The 18495-nt window shown below is 39.9% G+C and overlaps 1 protein-coding gene across 1 annotated transcript in view; it reads left to right on the top strand.

Moving 5' to 3' along the window:
* The window catches only part of cc2d2a (coiled-coil and C2 domain containing 2A), a 45563-nt gene extending 40652 nt beyond the window's left edge, over window positions 1–4911 (top strand). Inside the window, 4 exon segments of the mRNA XM_048178920.1 lie at window positions 1348–1470; window positions 1556–1614; window positions 3815–3992; window positions 4360–4911. Of these exon segments, the coding sequence (XP_048034877.1) occupies window positions 1348–1470; window positions 1556–1614; window positions 3815–3992; window positions 4360–4548 (549 nt within the window). The 3' untranslated portion in view covers window positions 4549–4911.
* The last annotated feature ends 13584 nt before the right edge of the window (window positions 4912–18495 follow it).

Consider the following 18495-nt stretch of genomic DNA (forward strand, 5'->3'; position numbering starts at 1 on the left):
ACATATCTGCCGTCAGTCTGACGTTGTTGGTACAGGTTTGTGTCTTGCTTCAGGCTTGACTGAAATATGTGCATTCTGACACCGGAAGCTTAGTAACCAGTATTCACTCTTTTACCACTATTTATTTATTTTGTAATTAATCTGCTCACTGTAAAATTAAAATATAAGCAGTAAAAATACAAGTATATTATATCAATAGTTATTCATAATAGCATATTCATAACTCTGTCCACAGTCTGTTTACAAAAGCAATGGTTGGGACATTTAGCTCGAGTTCTCTTCTTGAGACTCTGCCACGGACATCTTCGTACTTGGCTACATACGTCTGCCGTGTCCAGTGTTAGGGGTAACGAGTTACAAAGTTAGTATAACCTACTTATCACAACGTTGTCAATTGCAAACGCAAATTTATTAAAACGTCTCTCTGCCGAACAACCTACTGTAGCTTAATTTGCGGAGGATGAAGAGAAAGCACCCGTTTGATAAATGAGCCCGTAGTGGAGAAATAATAACTTTTAAGAAATAATCTTTTTTAAGTAACGACCCCAACACTGGCTAAGTCCTCCTTGCTGGAGTGTGATGTGATTTGTGTCATGTGCAGGTGCGATGGATCGTGTACAAACCAATAGGGTGTTGGAATGGTATATGTTTATAGTTCTCATCCAACCACAATCCAATTTACTCTATCCGGATGGCGCGATTTATCTGGATAATTTTTTTTTTTTTTTTTTCTTTGAATGAAAGAAAAGAAAGAAATAAATAAATTAAATTAAAAAAAAGAAAGAAAATAAATTAATATTTTTATTCAGCAAGGACACATTAAATTGATTAAAAGTGACAGTAAAGGCTTTTATAATGTTACAAAATATTTTTATTTAAAAAAAATGTTTCAATGTTTCCACAGAAATCTGAAGTAGGACAGCTGTTTTTGACATTGATAATAATCATAAATGTTTCTTGAGCAGCAAATCAGCATATTAGAATGATTTCTGAAGGATCAAGACTGGAGTAATGATGCTGTAAATTCAGCTTTGATCACAGGAATAAATTACACTTTACTATATATTCACATAGAAAACAGCTATTTTATATTGCAATAATATTTCACTGTTTTTACTTTGTTTTTTATCAAATAATGCAGCCTTGGTGAGAAGAAGAGACTTCTTTCAAAAACATTACAAAATCTTTTCAAACTTTTGACCTGTAGTGTGTGTTTACACAAAAATGCAATTTCTGTAGTTGAAGTTGATTACAGTGTGTTTTGGCTTTTATTTTATGTGAAATGGTGAAATAGTGTACGATTATTTAATTTACATTTATTAGTATATGTGTGTCCGTGTGTCTCAGGTGTGGTTTAACATCCAGCCGTACGCTGCACCCGTGAGAATGAGTTTTGATGTCTCTAAGCCAAAGCTCTGGAAGCCGTTCTTCTCGCGAGCGTTCCCTGATCCTGGCCTCTCTTGTGTGCAGGTGAGGATGGATCCACCAATCACAGGCCTCCGTTTAACAGGCTCACATTGTGTTGTCAGTACTGATTCTGAGTAATGTTTTTCAGCCGGAGGCACTAGTGTACAAACGCATGGACAGAGCCGCTGCCGTGGAGTTACAAGACAGGTTAGTGGTAAAAGTCTTGTTTATCAGACACGCACCAGTTCATTTTAAGTTTTTATTTTTACCTTTTTTCTCTGAAATGTGTCACTTTTGTCAGTAGCATTGCATAGATTGTAATTTTTACATTAAAGGGACCTATTATTTACAAGATGTAAAATAAGTCTCTGATGTCCCCAGAGTGTGTATGTGAAGTTTTAGCTCAAAGTACCCCACAGATATTTTTTATAGCATATTAAAATTGCCACTTTTTGGGGTTGAGCAAAAACGCGCCTTTTCAGCGTGTGCCCTTTAAATGCAAATATGCTGCTGTGCTCAGCCTAATAGGGCGGAGCTTCAAGAGCTGATTCTCCGGTGTCAGGATTCAGTCAGGACCCACTATAATGTCAGAAACTGCGAATATATGCTACATGGAGATAGAACAGGTATAGTTTAGTTTAATTGCAGTTATATATATATATTATATTGTCTTCTTGTTTTTATCCACTATATTACTACAAGCCCGTTGTACCATCCAAAACTTTACTGATGAGCTTTGACATTTATTGTACTTCACACAAAAGATGAAGCGTCCGTTTTAACTCTAGAAAATCTCTGTAAGAGATTAATAAAACAGTGCAAGTGTGCATTAAAATATTATCCATAAACTCTCTCTCTTTCCCTTGTATTATCATCAACATACATTGCGAAGAACACAGAAACACTCGTTAGAACTAAAAGTAAACAAATATATAAAGACCTTATGCCTTTTCGGGTGGTCCTTAAAGGAACACTCCACTTTTTTTGAAAATAGGTTGATTTTCCAACTCCCCTAGAGTTAAACAATTGAGTTTTACCATTTTCGAATCCATTCAGCCGATCTCCGGGTCTGGCAGTACCACTTTTAGCATAGCTTAGCATAGTTCATTGAATCTGATGAGACCAATAGCATCTCGCTCAAAAATGTCCAAAGAGTTTCAATATTTTTCCTATTTAAAACTTGACTCTTCTATAGTTACATCGTGTACTAAGACCGACAGAAAATGAAAAGTTGCGATTTTCTAGGCCGATATGGCTAGGAACTATACTCTCATTCCGGCGTAATAATCAAGGAACTTTGCTGCCGTACCATGGGTGCAGCAGGTGTAGTGATATTACGCAGCGCCTCTCACAAATGTCTCCATGGTTGCAAGGCACGCTCCCTGTGCAAACAGGGGGTCACAGCCGCTGCGTAATATCATTGTCATTTTTTAGCAAGATGCTATTGGTCTCATCAGATTCAATGAACTATGCTATGCAATGCTAAAAGTGGTACCGCCAGACCCGGAGATCGGCTGAATGGATTCGAAAATGGTAAAACTCAACTGTTTAACTCTAGGGGAGTTGGAAAAAGAGCCTATTTACAAAAAAAAGTGGAGTGTTCCTTTAATAAACTGGTAAACTTTATATCTTAAAATCAACTCCAATGAACTGTAATAAAGTGCTCTCACCTTTATTACTTCCATATCCAGTATCACTCTGAAGACTGTAAGCTGGATCACGAGCAGTTTGTACTTGTATGTCCTTGAGTAGCACATTTTTAGCACACCCTCTGTTTTGTATTGTCCCTTTGTATTGATATTCGTTCACTAAGCAGTCTGGTGTGAAATGATTCGCGCAGACATAAATGAATTTCGGTAGAAAAGAGGGAGCATTTTCTTGGAAAACCAAGTTAATCCACCTCGTCTTCAGCGGCTCAGATTTAGGGAGTAAATGGAGAGAGCTGTGTAGATTAATCCATCCAGCTACAGAACACCTAAAATGCTTGGGAGACATTCTCATCAGTGCAGCAATGGCGGACTGTACAACTCGCTGTGAACTCGCTCAGGGCGGTTCTATGTTAAAACGGCAGTGTCTGTCAACATTTGTGGGCGGGGCCTGTGGCTAATGTGACGTCACACTGCCAGGGATCTGGAAACGGCTTGTTCTGAGACACTGCTTATGATTTATGGGGATTAAAAAAAAAGGAGTGGTTGGATTTTTAACATTATAGGGTGGTTGTGTACACACACTGCCAACACACATTTATAACCAAACACCATGCAAAAGAGTATTTTGCATAATAGGTCCCCTTTAAATTGCAGAATTTCTGCTATGGTTTGTCTTTTATTTTTTACATCAGATAAATCAGCTGTTTTAACAGGGGTGTGTGGACTTTTTTATCCACCTTTGTGCTCCTGTGATGTAGGATAGAGAAGGTTTTGAGGGAGAAGATCATGGATTGGCGTCCACGTCACCCCACGCGCTGGAACCGCTACTGCATCTCTACGCTACGACAGTTCCTGCCAAAATTAGAGCTGAGCAGAGGACGAGAGGTGGCCGAGGAACATCGCCTCGAGCTGCAGAGCCTTCTGGGAGAATATAGGGTGAGTGTTCTGCTAGAAATTACACTTTACACGTTCCCTGGTTTTGTGTTTTGAAGTGTACTTTCTGTTCTTATTGTTCCCAGTGTTCACATCTTCTGTTTAGTTCATGGTGTACTTTATTTCTATAGTTGCCCTTGTTTGTTGCCAAAGTGATTGATTACACTCACCTGTTCCTGAAGCCTCTCATTATCCAGCGTCTTTATACCCTAGTTACTTTTTGTTTGTTTAAATAAATGTTTATGCTTCAATTGGATCCTGCTCCCTGTCTCTCTGAAATACCCCGTATTACATATAGCCTGACATACTGCCCTAATGTCAGCTAATTAATCAGTCAGTTTAATCATACATGTTAATTGTTCTGTTTCAGATATCTGGGTTTCCCCTTCACCTTCCTTTCTCAGAGATTCGGCCAATCATTGAAGCCGTTCACAGCACAGGGGTTCATAAGGTCGAAGCGGCAAACGTAGAGTTTGCCCTGGCGGTCTACGTGCACCCATACCCCGGTAACGTGCTTTCCGTTTGGGTCTACATTGCCTCCCTGGTCAGTGCACACTAGATCTCAGCAGAGTAATCATCAAAAGACTTCCAGATGTGCTGCGTATGAAATGAATGTCATATTTTAAATACATTTTTGATTTTGTAGAGCTCCTGCTGGTGTGTTTTAACACTACATCTACTAATAGCTCTCTTATTTATTCTTAAAGAAACTTAGTCTGTAATGTTATTTATGTGAGATTTTAAAACTTTTATACAATTTTATTCTGTATATTTTTCATGCTTGTACTGAATTGATATGTATGAAATATTTTTAAGCCATTTTTATTACACAAGATTGCTAACTTTGTACGAGGCACAATTAAGTGTTGAATTGTGCAATATTAGTGCTACAGAATAAAACCGTGCGATGTTTTTAACTGTTCTCTGCTTTGCATGTGACATTGTAATTCTTCAGAGACTTCAGCACTGCAGAGATGTTATCAGTGTGTGACTGATGGATTTGTCTGCTTCAGACAGACAGAAACGGATCTATCAGATCTGTCAGCTGTTATCAGCTCTGTTTGGTTGGGACTTGTTGGGTCTTGTTGTTCGTATCAGTACAGTGGGTACGGAAAGTATTCAGACCCCCTTACATTTTACACTCTTTATTATATTGCAGCCATTTGCTAAAATCATTTAAGTTCATATTGACAGAAAAACACAGAATTGTTGACATTTTTGCAGATTTATTAAAAAAGAAAAACTGAAATATCACATGGTCCTAAGCGGGCTTTCATGTGTCTTGCACTGAGGAGAGGCTTCCGTCGGGCCACTCTGCCATAAAGCCCCGACTGGTGGAGGGCTGCAGTGATGGTTGACTTTCTACAACTTTCTCCCATCTCCCGACTGCATCTCTGGAGCTCAGCCACAGTGATCTTTGGGTTCTTCTTTACCTCTCTCACCAAGGCTCTTCTCCCCCGTTAGCTCAGTTTGGCCGGACGGCCAGCTCTAGGAAGGGTTCTGGTCGTACTAAACGCCTTCCATTTAAGGATTATGGAGGCCACTGTGCTCTTAGGAACCTTAAGTGCAGCAGAAATGTTTTTGTAACCGTGGCCAGATCTGTGCCTTGCCACAATTCTGTCTCTGAGCTCTTCAGGCAGTTCCTTTGACCTCATGATTCTCATTTGCTCTGACATACACTGTGAGCTGTAAGGTCTTATATAGACAGGTGTGTGGCTTTCTAATCAAGTCCGATCAGTATAATCAAACACAGCTGGACTCAATGAAGGTGTAGAACCATCTCAAGGATGATCAGAAGAAATGGACAGCACCTGAGTTAAATATATGAGTGTCACAGCAAAGGGTCTGAATACTTAGGACCATGTAATATTTCAGTTTTTCTTTTTTAATAAATCTGCAAAAATGTCAACAATTCTGTGTTTTTCTGTCAATATGGGGTGCTGTGTTTACATTAATGAGGAAAAAAATGAACTTAAATGATTTTAGCAAATGGCTGCAATATAACAAAGAGTGAAAATTTTAAGAGGGTCTGAATACTTTCCGTACCCACTGTATGTTGATTTCAGACAGGTGTCCCCTCTCTGTCATGGAGGATAATCAAACGTTGTGAACATCCTGATGACAGTTATACAGCGACAGGCTTCCTTGGACACTTAATAGAATCTGTTTTCCTCCTTTTTTTTCAAGGATCAAAATATTTTTTGAATATTGCCTTTCATGTAGTATGTAATAAAGCTGTTTGTGAATGTCTGCAAAGTTTTAAAGATCAAAGTCCGCTACAAATAAAGTTATCTCTTAAAAGAAAAAAACTATTCTGAACTGCCAAAACAAGTCATCAGCAAGTCCAGTTTCACTTCCTGTTATATACCTGGGTCAATGACGTGACGGGTCATTAATTTGTCCAAAGGCCTTAATAATAGAAAAAACCAAAGCTATGACATTTAAAGTATGTAAGGTGGTACAACTAGATCTCTTTCATTAAATCCAAAAGGTTTTAATTATATTTTGCTATATATAAAAGTATTTTAAAGATTTTGAAGTGTCAAAAGGTCATTCGATTTAACCGTCCAAAGGCCAATATAGCCATTTCATTTGTGATTAAAATATCTTAAAATGTAATAAATGTATTTTTTTTTTTTAGTGCAAAGTGGTATTAAAATTATGTGTAGAAGTCATTGCTCTGTTATGAGAAAGAATGTCTGGAAAAATTAATTTTAATAATGTAATTCGGAGTAACCAATATAAAGGGACCATTTTGGATCAAGTATGCGGTCAATATCATGTGACAGGATGTTCCATCATTCAGAAACCTGCAAAGGACCACACGGTCGTAAAGCAAAGTAACTAACTAACGAAACATCACGTCATTCGGTACAACCGCTATAAAACATGGAAAATTTTGTAATATATTAAAAACTTGTACTAAATACAAAATGTTTGTCCTTCTGCTAGCTAGCTAGATATCAGCCTGTTAGCATTGTTTGAAAATATCATCATTCAGTATAACCAAAAGTGTCATTCGGTAAAACTTTTGGTTAAACCGAAGGACTTTTTTGGTGGCAAATTTTGTTCAACTTGTAAAAAATGACAAAAGCAGTGTTAATTGATTATAAAAAAACACATAATCTCATTGTTAACACTTAATAAAACTTCAAAATTAATTATATCTCCATTATGGTTTTTTTACACTTTTAAAAACCTTATCTGTCAATGACCAGCTATGAAACAATGTAACAAATGTGCATAACGCCAGCCTGGTCTTCATTGGCTGCCCGCAAACATCTGACCAATCAGATCAGAGTAGACCAATCACAACAGACTGGGTCATCTGACCAATCAGATCAGAGTAGACCAATCACAAGAGACTGGGTCATCTGACTAATCAGAGCAGAGCAGACCAATCACAACAGACAGAGGCTGCGTTCCAGTTCGGTTTTTAAATGCCCTTCCCTCGGTCTCGTTGACTCGGATGTACGTCATTGCTTACGTTGCACGAGTGCCCACTTCTGGCGGAACCTTTGCAATGGGCTGAACTGGAACGTCCTAAGCCCTTGATCACTTGGAATCCGCAATGGAGCTGATTTATTATTTATTTTTTCCCCTTACAAATTTGTGTAATACAGCATTCTATATGTATATATGTGTGTTTTAAATGTTTTAAAAAATAATTAATATATCATTGAATTGTTTGTGGTGGGGTAAATTAAACGCGATGTAGTGAATTCCAGGGCCCAGTTTACGGCCGGGTCCCTCTCTCTCCGTAACAGTGGACAAAGGTTTGCTACATTTTGATTGGATCATGGTGGACTAACACAAACAAACTGTCCTACGCCATCAGATAAAGATGTAAGGACAACATCCAGACCTCTCTTAGAGGGTAAGAAGAAGACCTCTTGTACCAAGCCTGAGAAGGACAAGGCTTCTCATTGGTCCACAGGCAGTTACTGCACTTCACCCATCTAGTCACTACTTCCTAAGGTTGGCCAGAGACTGCCATAAAAATTCCTCGGGACCTTAGCAGCAATGGGTGAAACAAAGAGAGAGCACAAAGATCCATCCAAATCCATTCAAAACTATGTTTGAAAACCTTAGAACTGATGCAAACTACACATCCATTTCATACTTATTCACAGAAATAAGTATTCTCAGTGACAGCCATTTGTAGTGCAACATCTGATACAAATACAGCTGTTAATGTACAATTGAATGACAGTTCAATCTTTTTCCATCATGTTTAGTCTCTATTTGTTTAGAATATTGCCAAAGGTATTCTGGTGGTGGTTTGGAAAGTGAGAAATGTGTTGGTAAACTTTAAAGACACTGTAAAGACTTCCAACTTTGTGCTTTATGCAAATGAGTTCCACAGGGGAGAGAAGGGTGGGCCACACTGTGTGTGTCCCCTCTGATGCCAGCAGCCAATCACAGCACTCGAATGGAGAAGCGCCAAAATGCAATCTCCTCCTCATCGGAAAGGGATAAAGGTACCCTTTCTACAGACACTCCTTGTTCTGAGTCTCCCATCGGGTGAGACACAACAGATACACGGTTCTGGGTCCCAACTCTGTAAGGAGTGAGACATTAACAGATATTCTTCTGAGTCTCCCATCGGGAGAGACACAACAGATACAACACCGTTCTGAGCCTCTGATCCATCCAGAAGAGACAACAACAGATCCCGTGATCTGAGCCTACAGCTTGTGAGGCAGCAACAGAGACGACCACGTTCTGAGCCTCTAGCTTGTGAGGAAAGAGACATCAACTAACACTACATTCAGAGTTTCCGTCCAGCGAGACAGTAACGACATCTGCAACAAGGTTAAGCTCAGGAGAGCAAACCTTCACTTCAAGGTACCTTCGTCTGCGTGTTCCAGATTGTTAAGGACCTTCTGCACCTACACCAGGGCCTCATCTGCGTGTTCCAGATTTTAGGACCCTTTGGTGCTCCAGGAGATCAGCATCCCACAGAGCTTCGTGTTCAAGACTGTTGAAACAGATTCTGGCTCCTCTCCCCACTGCACTGTCGCCCAGCACAACCAGTGGAAGACGTCACCGTCATCGAACTCGACCAAGTGGAACGTAAATATCACTTAACCAAGCCTCTTTCCAGAGACCTTGGCATTGTTGTATATTATCAGTATATAATTTCCTAATTTCCATTAGATGTAATATAGCTGATGTTAGTTAATAACAAATAATCTTCCGTTTATTTGTTTGGTGCATAATAGGGTTCTCCACCTTATTATTTTTAGAGAAACTTTATCTTTCCATAAGATAGCGTAACTCTTCCATAGCCACACCCAACTTAATCACTTGTATTCTATGTAGCTTATGCACTTTATTCCTTTATCATTGATGGTATTCATTCAGTAGTTGTGTTAGTTATTCTTGTTTATCTTTTTGTTAATAAAATTTATTTTATTACACTTGTGTCTTCCTTGTGCTGATAATACAGAAAAGGTTCTACAAGTTAGCAATATCACCAATCTTTCAGATAAATCAGCTGACCACTTTACATTAATTCTAAATGAATGAAAGCCCCTGTTGGGAGTGTTCTCATACTGCCAAGGTAACAGACCTTGACTGGTGCCCTGAACTAGGGAAAAAGGGGGAAGTGGTCATCTGATGTACTCATAACCACACCTTAAGAGACGTGTGTCCAAAAATCACAACGTCAGCGGTGACTTGAGTACCAATCCCTATTTTACTTTGTGTCCTAGGATGGACAAAGTAAAAATCACTACAGCGATATGCGGTGACGTCATAATCGTGTTGCATTGTGGGTTATGGAGCTGCCTGAAGTGTACATGTGAAGTAGACTCGCTCCCTCGGTTAAAATCGAGGGAGCGAGGGTCTGTCCATGTAAACTTCCCTCGTCCACTTCACGAAGTGGAACGCACTTCAAAATGGCGGCAGGGATTCCCCCGAGGGGAAGTGTGTAGGGAAGTTTGCGAGTGCGTGTCTAAAACTGGAGTGGAACGCAGCCAGAGCCATCTGACTAATAAGAGCAGAGTAAGCTTGTGGAAAGGCGGGGTTTATAGAGACCTGGGGCATGTTCAGGCTCAAATGTTTTGCTACGGTTTCCGGTTTGAACGACATGTTTCTTGGAAACGGTGTGCAACGGGGTGTGAGATACGTTTTCTCTTGTTTGGTGGGTATGAAAAAATGTCAGCCCAATCAGCATCAACATGTATACCACGTGGTATTAAAGAGACAGCTTGCACATTGGGTCCAAGTAAAGTCGTTTACAAATGTGTCTGCTGCAGCTCGTTATACGCAACAATTGAGGATATTAGAAGACATGTTTGTCGTCAGAGTTTCATAGTAAAAATGTATCATATCAACATGATGATGTAGTTGTTTACATTTTTAGCTCCATTGCAAGGCAAGCTTATTTATATACCAAGTTTCATACACAATGGTAATTAAGTGCTTTCTTAATTGATGTTCTCTTTTATTCTGGACAGCAAGGGCAGTGACTGTAACATTGAGCGTATTTTGCAGTAATAAACACGTATTAATACCAATTTCATCAGGCTCCGAAAATTCTTCAAAAAGAACGCAAAAATTGGCCTTCTCAGCTGCCATAGTTGCAACTCTTGCGTAATCAGAACAGGGTGTTCAATGCACCACCGTTTCCGTTTAAAAAACGTTTTGCAACATTTGTCGGGGCTGAACGCAGCCCAAGTCTTTGAACAAACTGTTTTCAGACACTGTGAGAAAAGAGGTGATGCGTGTAAATCTATTGTAGGAGACAATAGCATAATAGCATAATAGGGGCACTTTGCTGAAATATGAGTCAAATTATTGTGATCAGACTGAAATGACAGATCTGCAGAGCTGTAGGTGATACACACAGTCTGAAACAGCATTTCACATTTATCCTGGTGTTTAGGAATAATTGTGTCTGTCCTGCTTCCTCTTTATTACCTCAGTGAGTATTATGTGATATTTATGTATTCATGTGTCTGACCTCAGAACGTTTTGGAAATTCACAACAATTTGTTTTTTTTTTTTTTTTCCCTGAGGAGGACATTTTGAGAAAGTTGCAGTTGTTTTCATAGCACAGTGAACTCTTTACTCTCAGAATATCAAGGAATCTTGTGAGATTCTTCATGAAGAGAGCTTTTTAAAGACGTGACCTGCACTGGAATGTTTTCAAATCATGTTTTCTGCTTTCATAATGTGCTTTAAAATCCACCCTTTCTCTCTCCACACTTTACTCTATTAAACACAGACAGCACTAAAGACATTGGTACAAAATCTGTGAATGGAAGCACAACGACATGCAAAAATAACCAGAAAATAAACCTCTAGGGATATCAAGCTTTGCACAAGATTGTTATTAGGTTAAAGCAAATATTGTAATCACCACTAGATGGCTCCTCTTCATCATATGGGTTTAATTTATCAGCTCAAATCTGTTTACATGCTAAAGGCCATGAGCGCAGATCACAGCTGTATCATATCAGCCCATTAGACACCAGACACATGATTACAGCAGTGAATGAAAGCGAGGTCACTGGTTCAAGCTGTAAAATCAAAAATATCTCTGAGTTTTCTAAGTTTGAGGTTGGAGCTTTTACATTTCATACACATCAGGGCACAGATGATACCACAATAATCCATACATATCAATATCCATTGAGCCTTGGACACATGGTTCTCTGGCATCTGATCAAACACAGCATTATTAAAATGAAACAAGTCTGTTGCTGTCATTATTCTGATAAGAACAGCAGCCCTGCGCTCTTTCATGTCTGTTTGGACACAAATAAGTGTATTGTTGATGGGGACTGTGTGTTATTTCCCTCAGGAATGTACAAATGTTGTATACACAGCGTCTAGACGTTTATGTCAATGAGACGAGAATGAAACCATGGCAAAAACAGCCCCTGGGTGAAGTATTGTTGTCACTGCATATATACTGACCGAAATGTAGCCAATCAGACGAAATCTGTCTTTTGCTTTTTTCACACTGATTTTGGGTGAAATTTTGCAGTATTTGATTTGAACTTGGTCAAAAATGTTGGTACTGTGAAGTTCTGCACATGTAGATTCAGTGTGAGTCTCTCTGGTTAAAAGTTTTCTTCTTGATTTGCAGTTGCTAGGGTGTTCTGTGTGGTTGCTTGGTGGTTCAAACTAAAGAGTCCATTCTCAAGACTCTTTTAATATTCTGGTCTCTAGATATTACTTTGGTCCTTCCTTCATCACTAATATTGCACATTTAAAGTATATATATATATTTTTTAAAAGTATTGACAGTAAAACCATTGATGCTGCAAAATTACTCAACAAAACAGGCAACTTTGTTTATCTCAGACGTTTGATAAATCGTTCCACCAAGAGCCAGAAGGGGGCAGCAGTTAGCCAAATGCCATATGCAGCACTGCAGTTCTTTATATTGATTCATTTGAATGCCACTGCTGTGTTTGCATGAATGTGTGTGAATGTCGTTCCATCAGACGTCTGCGTGTGTGCGAGGTTGTAGATTATCCTGCCGAAGGCGTCATTGAGATGTTGCGGTCATGCGTGAAGTCAGATGGTGAAAGCCGGCATTGTGTGAGTCCAGCCTGAAACTCTGACTCTAAATCTGGGCTCGAGGAGGAACCAACTTGCCCTGAAGAGAGCATGTTTCTGTGCTGAGTACTGTGGTGGGGTCACGCTGGAGATGACCGGACTCTACACCACAGCAAACTGTGACGAGAGAAAGGAAACGCAGAATAGTGGTTTGCTTGTGCTGAGGTTGGAAATTCCCTCTGGCTAATGGAGAGCAGCTTATACAACCATGATCAGATCAGAAGTGAACATCACACTGACCTTAGCATCGGAAATTACAGATTACTTTTTGGAAGAAATAAGAAAATTAAGTAAAATTATTTATTTTTTTTTTTTTTTTTTTTTTTTTAAGCATATGTAAAGCCACGTTTTCACCAAAAGAACTTTCGGGTGGTACTCGGTGTGTTTCGCCCGCAGGAACCAGGGTCTAAATGAAGTTCCAGGTAAAAAATTCTCCCTCAGAAAGTACTGCTCGCTAGGTAGTACTTTTCCGGAACTTTCGGGGGTTGGAATTGGGCGCTGAAAATGCTGATTGGTTTAGTTCACACAGCATTTTGATTGGTTGACTCCACACAGCATTTTTATTTCAACCACCATTTTTAAAGTCTGTTGCGGTGCATGCAGTAAGAGTTGTTTGCTATTTGAATCAACAATGGAGTTTAAAAATACAACAGATGGGCCAACGACAAAGTTCGAAGAACGAAATCCTGCTGGAACTGGAAAGTTTTGCGCAGTCCTACGTCACCGGACTTAATCTTCACAGTACTTTAGATCGCGATGGAAACGCAGACAGCAACAGGTCTGGGGGAAAAAAGCTCCTGGGACAAATTGTTCCAGGTAATTTTGATGGAAAAGCGGCATAAGTCAAGCAAAGCCCTAAAACATAATGCTTAAAAGAAACAAATAATAAAAGTAAATTCTTAACCAACAAATTTGTCTAAGCCGAAAGTAAAAATGCTGTGTGATGTCACAATCAGAGTAAATGAAAACACATATGATATTTATATGGTTAAATGGGGCAGGATTTTGGATCAATGCAATTTAATTTGGCCAGGGCTACCCATCACAAAGCCACAGAAATATAAATCAAGCAACCAACAAAATGTCCTGTCACTCATCACAGCTGGTTAGAACATTGAACTGTACTTTCCATAAAAATTGAATAAATTCAATTTTGTAACGTTGGCAATCTACAGTACATTTGAATGCATTTACAGTGCAAAACTATGCAAACCTTTTGAGAGCAGGGCAAAACCTGTCTTGAGTGTTCAATGCAAAATCAAACAGTTTCGTTTAGCTATCATCTGCAAATAATTGTTTGGAAATATTCAAACTATAACCATCTGACCCCATGACCTACACACATAAACCTATGCACAGATTTTTACCATCACACTTGCATACACATTTGCACAAACACAAATGTGCAGACATATTTGTGCACACTATTATACAGACACAAATGATGTCTGAAGCAATCATTCTCACCTAATCTAGCCTCAACCATGAGGACACAGAAAAAGTCATCTTGTGTGATCTATGGTTCTTCTAGAGGCCTGTGGCCTCCTGGGTGATCTGGAGACAAGACCAGGGACTCTCCTCTGCTCCTCCCCACACTGCTGCTCACTTTACAGGCCACACACTCTTTTTTGTTGCTGTGATTTATGGAGCTCCATCTGTTACTGCCATCTATTCACAACCAGGTATGTGTGCATGGAAAAACGAGGCATGAGCTACTATCACTGGGAATGAGAAAAGAGACTCCACAGTCTTGTTCAGAGTATTTGAAAGAAGTGTGCATGCTTATTGTAGGCCATTCAAGTGTGTTTTTGCATATTAGTGAACGCTGTGTTACCTGATACCTCATTGTGTTCTTTTATATGTAACCTGCAATGATTCAGAGAGAATGTGTGAGGTGCATTCATTCACTTGATACTCTGATGCTGTGAGATACTGCACGAGAGTGTGTGTGTGAACCACAAAGAGCTCTATTTAATGTGTGAATGAGGGCTGATTGCACCTGAGTCAGTTTCCTACTGACCAACAGAGTCGTAATTGTTAGATTTTTTTCACTCTGCATTCTTTGGCTGTGGTCTTGATTACCATCGCACACATTTCCCGGGGCTCTTGTTTTGAGATTCGTGCGTTCTCCTTTTCCCTTCATCTGTTGGATATGTTTCGGCTGAGTGACACCATTGAGAGAGCATGTGGGAACATGGACATTTTAGTTTCCGTAGAGAGAGAAAGATACTTGAACTCAAGCATCAGTTTGATTCAAACATCTATAATATTAGATTTGAAAATGAGAGTATGGCAGGTATGAGGGACAGGAAGAGTGACAAGTTGGAGAGGTCAGTAGAGGACAGCAGGATGGCAGATGGCTGATATAATTCATATATGGTTTTGGATCTTTGTCTATGAGTACTGAATTCTGTTAATGAAAATGTATTCAACATTAATACTGATAATAATAAGAGTGTCCAAGACAATCTAGTATAAAATAATGTTTCAAGAATTGTACTATTTGTATTGGTGTCATGTGGTTTTGGAAAATTGTGATTTTTACCGTATCAATTCTAGTGCGAGTCTTCATCCTTTAGAAGTGCATGCAAAGTGGATTCGCAGTGCAGAAAACAGTGTCTTCTCGACATATCGACAATACAAACCAAACTCTTCCAGGCCTCAGCTACAACTATAGTGTTTGAGGGCTGGTCAAAGTATACATTGTTCACCAGCAGCCCATAGGCAGGCATTATGAAATTTTATTACAAACCTACATAGGTTCATGCAGGAAGTAAGACTGGAATTACTGACGACTCGTTTCAAGCAGTTCAGAATGGACCATATGACCATAGCAAAAATATGCATGCTGCATGTGTGGATACAGTTAGTTTTGACCGCTAAGATGAGGTAATTTGATTGAATGTCATGTATTTGACCTTTTTACAGCATTTTGCCTGTCAGAAATACAGCCTCGGTTTTAATGGACAGCAAGAATCAGGATTTTGTTTGCATACCCCTTCTGTCAACTCATGTACCCCAGTTTGTGAACTACTGCCCTAAAGAAGTGTCCAGGCATGTTGTTGTCATCCAAGTCAGGCTGACATTGTTTAAAGTCAGGGAGGATGAAGAACAGGTCCTGCTGGTTGCACAGTATTGGCCTACCCAGACTTGGTTCTCAGACCTCATGCTCCTTGCAACAGCCTGGCGAATCCCAGAGGAAGGACCTCTTTTCTCAGGGACGGGGCACAATCTAGCACCCGCACCAAGACCTCTGGAATCTCCACCTCTGGCCCCTGGATGGGACGTGGAAGACTTGAGCGGGTTATCACCAGTGGTGATGGACTCTGTCACTCAGGCTAGAGCCCCCTCTACCAGGCAGGCCTATGCTTTGAAGTGGAGTCTACTAATTGGTGTTCTTCCAGAGGGGAAGATCCATAGAGATGCACAGTCGAGACAGTGCTTTCCTTCCTGCAGGAGAGGTTCAGGTTCCTTTATTTGGTGAGGTTGGCACATCACAATGCAGTGGACGGTAAGTCTCTAGGAAATATGACCTGATCATTAGTTTCCTCAGAGGTGCCAGGAGTTTAAATCTTTCTATGCCACACCTTATTCCCTTGTGGGACCTCTCTATAGTCTTGCTGGGCCTACAGAGAGCTCCTTTTGAGCCCATGGAGTCAGTAGATTTAAGTGCCCTCTCCTTGAAGATGGCGCTCCTGATTTGCAGGCATTTTCTTTCAGCGAAATATGTCTTGAGTTCGATCCGGCATACTCTCATGTGATCCTGAGACCCCAGCCGGGCTACGTGCCCAAAGTTCTCACTACCCCTTTTAGGGATCAAGTGGTGAACTTGCAAGAACTGCCTGCAGACAATGCAGATCCAGCCTTATCGTTGCTGTGTCCAGTACAGGCCCTGTGTATTTATTTGGACCACATTGAGAGCTTTACATACTCTGAGCAGCTCTTTGTCTGTTTTGGGGGACAGCAGAAAGGGAAGGCTATCTCCAAACAGATGATGGCCCACTGGATCATGGATGCTATTGCCTTGGCATACTAGGCACAAGGTGTGCCATGACCCTTAGGATTGCGAGCACACTCCACGAGGAGTGTTGCCTCTTCCTGTGCTTTAGCCAACAGTACCTCACTAACAGACATCTGCAGAGCGGCGGGCTGGGCAACATCTAATACCTTCGCAAGATTTTACAATCTCTGGGTTGAGCTAGTTTCATCCCTTGTGTTGTAACAGGTAAGCTGTGGGCAGTTGGCCGGGTGTACAGTTTCGCAAACAACGCCTTTCCCCTCCCTGAGGTGATAATGTGCACTTTGTCTTGACCAGGTGGGTTCTCCAGGCTGGTGACTATGGACATGGTTTACCCTCCATTACCCTGCGGCAGTCAAATTTGTACCCCCAGTACTCGTGAAGTATGGCCTTTTCAGGTTCAATTCAATTCAATTCACATTTATTTGTATAGCGCTTTTCACAATACATATAATTTCAAAGCAGCTTTACAGAATGCATGTCAACATTACAATTTAAAGAATGCAGTTAGCAAATAATGTAATAATTTAGGCAGTTAATTTGTCACTGTTAGCAGTTTAACTGAAGGTAGAAGCAATGAGCTCCTAGAAAAATGAATTACATTAACAATAATTAGAATATAGAAATTGGGCAATGTGCATGTTGATCCAGATGATTGCGTCTTCTGAAGTCCTCGCAGAAGTTGGCGCCATCTCTTCATAGGTGCTGGTCATCTGAGGTCTTCTTAAGAGGCTGGATCCAAACTGAAGCTGATGTCCTCTCTAGTCACCTCAGGACGGGTGTCCCGAGGTAAAACAGAAAAGCAAATGGAGAATAATTAGCGTAGCTGCTGTTCATAACATTACGCAAAGATAGTCATGTGCAATTGATCTGGTATGAGATGCATTATGTGAATGCTTGGCTAAAGAGATGCGTCTTTAATCTAGATTTAAACTGGGTGAGCGAGTCTGAGCCCCTAACATTATCAGGAAGGCTATTCCAGAGTTTTGGAGCCAAATGTGAAAATGCTCTCCCTCCTTTAGTTTACTTAGATATCCTAGGTACAACCAGAAATCCAGAGTTTTGTGATCTTAAAGAGCGTGAAGGATTGTAGGGCGATAGAAGATCAGTTAAGTACACAGGAGCTAAACCATTTAGAGCCTTATAGGACAGAACTTAATGGGTAACCAGTGTAGAGATGATAAAATTGGTGATATATGATCATATTTTCTTGACCTGGTAAGAACTCTAGCAGCTGCATTTTGTACTAATTGTAGCTTATTTATTGAGGAAGCAGGACAACCAGCTAATAATGCATTACAGTAATCTAGTCGAGACATCATGAAAGCATGAACTGACTTTTCTGCATCAGAAATAGATAACATATTCCGTATCTTAGCAATGTTTCTGAGGTGGAAGAAGGCTGTTTTTGTAACATATGAAATATGATTTTCAAAGGACAAGTTGCTGTCTAATATAACACCCAGGTCTTTAACTGTCGAGGATGGAGTAACAGTACATCCTTCTAAATGCAGATTGTAGTCTGAAAGATTCTGTGTACAAGTTTTTGGCCCAATAAGTAATACTTCAGTCTTATCTGAATTTAATAGAAGAAAATTACTAGTCATCCAATGTTTTACTTCTTTAATACATTCTGTCAGATTGGATAATTTAGAGATTTCATCTGGTTGTGTTGAAATATATAACTGAGTATCATCGGCATAGCAGTGGAAACTAATTCCATGTTTTCTTATAATATTGCCGAGTGGCAGCATGTATATTGAAAATAGCAGAGGGCCTAACACTGATCCTTGCGGCACTCCATAGTTTACTATCGTTATCTTAGATTTTTCCCCGTTTATATAAACAAAATTGTGATGGTCTGACAGGTACGACCTAAACCACCATAATGCCTGGCCCTGAATACCAGTG

The sequence above is a fragment of the Megalobrama amblycephala genome, linkage group LG24, assembly GCF_018812025.1.
Source record: "Megalobrama amblycephala isolate DHTTF-2021 linkage group LG24, ASM1881202v1, whole genome shotgun sequence".
Classification (NCBI taxonomy): Eukaryota; Metazoa; Chordata; class Actinopteri; order Cypriniformes; family Xenocyprididae; genus Megalobrama; species Megalobrama amblycephala.